The sequence below is a fragment of the Miscanthus floridulus genome, chromosome 6 (genome assembly GCF_019320115.1).
Source record: "Miscanthus floridulus cultivar M001 chromosome 6, ASM1932011v1, whole genome shotgun sequence".
Taxonomy (NCBI): Eukaryota; Viridiplantae; Streptophyta; class Magnoliopsida; order Poales; family Poaceae; genus Miscanthus; species Miscanthus floridulus.
The window spans coordinates 42,650,232-42,654,843 of record NC_089585.1 but is presented as its reverse complement, the minus strand read 5'-3'; the positions used below and the strand labels follow the sequence as shown (position 1 = coordinate 42,654,843).

General features: G+C 41.9%; 1 protein-coding gene across 1 annotated transcript; it reads left to right on the top strand.

Annotated features, from left to right (window-relative positions):
* The first annotated feature begins 476 nt into the window (after positions 1-476).
* LOC136458154 (2-oxoglutarate-dependent dioxygenase 11-like) lies at positions 477-4,093 on the top strand. Its single transcript, XM_066458142.1, has 4 exons — positions 477-963; positions 1,056-1,303; positions 1,393-1,720; positions 3,678-4,093. The coding sequence occupies exons 1-4, from the start codon at positions 718-720 to the stop codon at positions 3,927-3,929; spliced, it is 1,074 nt and encodes a 357-aa protein (XP_066314239.1). The 5' UTR covers positions 477-717; the 3' UTR covers positions 3,930-4,093.
* Positions 4,094-4,612: the final 519 nt, after the last annotated feature.

Sequence of the window (4,612 nt, the reverse complement as noted above, 5' to 3'; positions counted from 1 at the left end):
GGCTCTGAGTACGAGGTTCGCCTGAGACGAGCTCCCCACCGAAATCCCTAATCCGATCTAGAGGGGGCGCAGCCAGTGACGAGAAGCCACCAGCCGCGCCGCCTCGTTCCACCGACGTCGACGCCTCTTCCCCAAATGTCGTTATCCGTGCGCAGACTTCACTGACTCCATGGCGGACGCGAGCGGATAATCCTCCAAGGGCACAGACGGTCAGCCATTTCCATCCCTTCCTCTCCCTCTAGATCTAGTAGTTCAAAGTTCTAGGGTGTCTTCATCATATTTACAGTAAGATGTACCCGCTGGATCTACAGCTAAGATTCTATCCTATTCAACGCTAAGAACTCGTCCGTCCTCGCCTCTGCTCTGCTTTCCCTTGCCTACTCTGATTCTTCCGATTTCCCTTCCTCTGGTGTTAACAGCATCCTACTATTTTAGGGAAGCTGGATGGCATCTGCAGTGCAGGTGCCCAATCTCTAGTCTAGGGGAAATAAGATGGCGGTCTTTACACATAGATCATTTATTATAGCGTCTTGCGTGATTGACCCACACAAATGAGCCTTTTTCTTATCTTTCTTTGACTGACTAGGATTTATAATTAATTCTTTTTACTCCTCTCTCCTGTGTAGGAGAAATAATTGAGAGAGAGATTACTCTATATTATTATACAGTGCATGTGAGACAAGTTTACAGCAGGAAGAAGAGGAATCAACACTATCCATGGCGCACGCGAAAACCGCCGGAGGGCATCTGCAGGTTCCCAACGTGCAGGCTCTCTCGCAGACTTGGAACCAATCAGGCGAGCTGGTGCCCGCACGGTATGTCAGGACGGAGGAGACCAGCGCCGATGTGGTCGTCGCCGGCTGCGCTCTCCCGGTCGTGGATCTCGGCAGGCTGCTCGACCCGAGGTCGTCGCAGGAGGAGCTCGCAAACCTCGGGTCAGCCTGCCAGCAAGGTTTCTTTCAGGTACGAGAATACAAGTGTGTCGTCATGTGTTAACTTCTTGCTATGCAAACGGTAGGTGTTGTCGTCGGCGTCACTGATAGATCGGCATGCAGCTCGTCAACCACGGGGTGCCGGACGATGTGATCCTGGATGTCCAACGAGACATAACCGAGTTCTTCAGGCTGCCGCTCGAGGCCAAGAAGGTGTACGCGCAGCTACCAGACGGCCTGGAGGGCTACGGCCATGTCTTCGTCTTCTCCGAGGCTCAGAAGCTGGACTGGTCGGACATGATGTACCTCATGCTCCGCCCCGTCGAGTCTCGGGACATGAGGTTCTGGCCCGTCCACCCTCCGTCGTTCAGGTTGCAACGAATCGAACTCATGATGTTCGCCGCCCGCCGGCCGAGCCCACTCTGTTTTTAGTAACTTTGGAGCTTCCGAGTCCGTGCAGGACCTCCGTGGATCGGTACTCGGCAGAGGCGGCGAAGGTGGTGTCGTGCCTGCTGCGGTTCATGGCCGCGGACATGGGCGTGGAGCCGGAGCGCCTACAGGAGATGTTCGCCGGCCAGCCGCAGACCATGAAGATGACGTACTACCCACCGTGCCGGCAGGCCGACAAGGTGATCGGCCTGTCGCCGCACACGGACGCCTGCGCCGTGACGCTGCTTCTCCACGTCAACGACGTGCAGGGCCTGCAAATCAGGAGGGACGATGGCAAATGGCACGCCGTTGAACCTCTCCACGGCGCACTCATTGTCAGCATCGGTGACATCATCGAGGCAAGTATAAAAACTTTAGCTTTGTTGTCTGTTTCGGCTGAATCAAAGATTTGTTCAGCTTCAGGTCTTAGGCCAAACGCCGCCGCCTAGGATATTCACCGTGACAAATGTTTTGATATGATTTTTATAATTCTAGTATTCTTTATTTATAGTATATGCTTAGAAAAAAATAAGTAATAGTCAATAGCGTGCGTCGAAGATCTCTTCGATTTCAAGTAACAAGAATAAATAAATGGGAGGTACTAGCGTGCTTGCTACTCTGTACTCCCTCTAATAAGTACTACCTCCATTTTCTTTTGTATAAGACCCATCGTCTCTCAAATACACTTTATTTATTTATTTTATATTACATTGTTTATATTTATGAACTTATAGTAATTGAATAGTATATTTGATCACAAATCTACTGTATAAAGTTTGTATTATAATAGTTCCAAATTGTTAGCCAATTTATTGATTTTTTTTAAAGTTTCCATCTTGATATGCATGTGCGCCTTATAGAGGAAGGAGTAAACTAGCAAAGTGCCCCACGGAGACATTCTTGGTACTCATTCCGCCTCTAAAAGAATACAATTATGATATCCATGCCAGTAAATCGAGGTCAAGTTTAACCAAATTTATAGTAAATAGTATTAACATTTATGTCTCTAGATAAATTTATTATGAAAATATATTCTATAACTAATCTAATGACACTTATTTTGTATCATAAATGCATGTACCTTTTTTATATAAATTTAGTCAAAAGTCAGGTTGTTTGACTCTTCGAAATCCGAGAATTGTATTCTTTTGTGGATAGTAGTTACTTTTTTTATTCTAACTTCTGAGTTTTTTACATGAATTTTTTTTAAATACTTTTATTTATTTGATTATTTTGTAGTTGTCCTCTTTCCGTTCATGTTGGACTCCTGGTTGTATTCATCAACACAAACTCTAATTGAGTTCTCTATGCTATTATGTCTTTTCATATTTGTTCCATTTGTATTGGATCTTTTTTTCTATATCTTGGATAGTTTTACACCATTATAATCTTGATCAATATAATCAATGCCGCAGTTTGTAAACCTTATGAGTGAGGGAGATGACTTTTTAAAACTTTACTTATCGTAAAACACCAACTTTTATTTATGTGTTTTCAGCATAGGGAAATCAAACTATTATTTATTTTCGTAATATTCAATTTTGAATATAGCTATTTACTAATATAATTTATATGGGTATTTCATTCGGTATCTTATTTTCAATTTGTTTGCGGATCATACTATTATTTTTCATAGTTCAAATTGCTATTTTTCTTAATTTATTAGTCTGACTATTTATTAACTAAATAAGACATTGACTTTATGGTTTAATCCAAGCCATTAGAATTAGATATCATAAATCCAAAGGCGCGCCTTATTCTTACTATAATTGGGGTTTCACTCACAATATGTCACATAAGGGTAAAAAGAGTGAGGGCAAAGAGTAGTTTCATCTAGATGGAAGATGAAACTAATATGAAATTAGGTATACATTGTTTCCAAGACTTTAAAACTTAAACAAAAAACAAGCATTGGGCTACATGCTTTTATTTCTTCTGTTTGTGTCCAATCCTGTGCATTGCAATTAATTTCTATAGCCTACCTATGGAACAATAAAATAAAACTATACACCAGAGGTTGGTGTTTTCATCAACTTAAAGCACTCTAAATGATGTGGCACTCTTGAATACATCAAAAAATAAACCTTATACTGTATTGATGCATTGGCTTGCGGCACTACTTCAGCAGTACTTTTCAGCGAACGAACAGTGCTTTCCTCTCACAACAAATCAGCATAAGTATTAGCATAAGACAAATTTCAGCGAGGGCCATATGTTTTCAATACTGTATTGATGCCAAAAGATCAGTTATCTGTGATTAGCAGGAGTATAGTTACAATTACTTCTTGCTGACTCGTGAGTTACTGCTACTCACAGATTCTAAGCAACGGGAAGTACAGAAGCGTTGAGCACAGAGCCGTGGTGCACCCGGACAAAGAGCGCATCTCAGCGGCGATGTTCCATCAGCCGCGCGGTAGCATAACTGTGGAACCTCTGCCGGAGCTGGTGAAGAAAGGCGGCGGCGGAGCACGGTACAAATCAGTTGGCTACGCGGAATTCATGAAGCGCTTCTTCTCGGCCAAACTCGATGGACGAAAAGGCCACCTCGATCACTTCAGGATCTATTAAAAAAAACATAATGAAATGTCACGATTTATCGTGAAAAGAAATGTCGGATGTATCAACAGATAATAATGTTCTCTCATCAATGACGTATGGATTACTGATAATTTCTATGCGGGGGCTACCAGCTTGTGATGCTTAATTGGCATAAGTAAAAGTAAAAAGCACATGTGATGTCTTGCACATGTTATCTTTAATCGGATAATGGTACACCAATTTTTCTGTCCATAGCGATGTGGTGTGAATAGCTATAAGGCCACTCTCAACCTAGAAACTAGACAGTTTCTATATTCTAATAAGGTGGCAACTAAGTAAAATGGTGATGTGGCATTGTAACTAAACAAAAAAAAGATGAGAAATGATTTCTTAGACAAGAAACCCATGTCAACACGGAAACAAAGATATAAAGAGATGGGACAGATTAATGATACGGGAGAGATGATACGTGATTGGACAAAAATTTATTTGAAAAAAGTATACTTAACCTCATGAATTATTGGTGGTTGTCTACTTATCCACTCACTTATAAAATCAGGTATTCTACACCTTAAATTATTGAAAACCGTCTAAATAACCCTCTAACCATACGGTAGGGGTATTTTGGTGTGCCAATTGTAATTTTGGCACTATAAATAGCTCACTTCTTGAATAAAGTGGACACAGTATTCCTTATTACAAAGAACACCTCC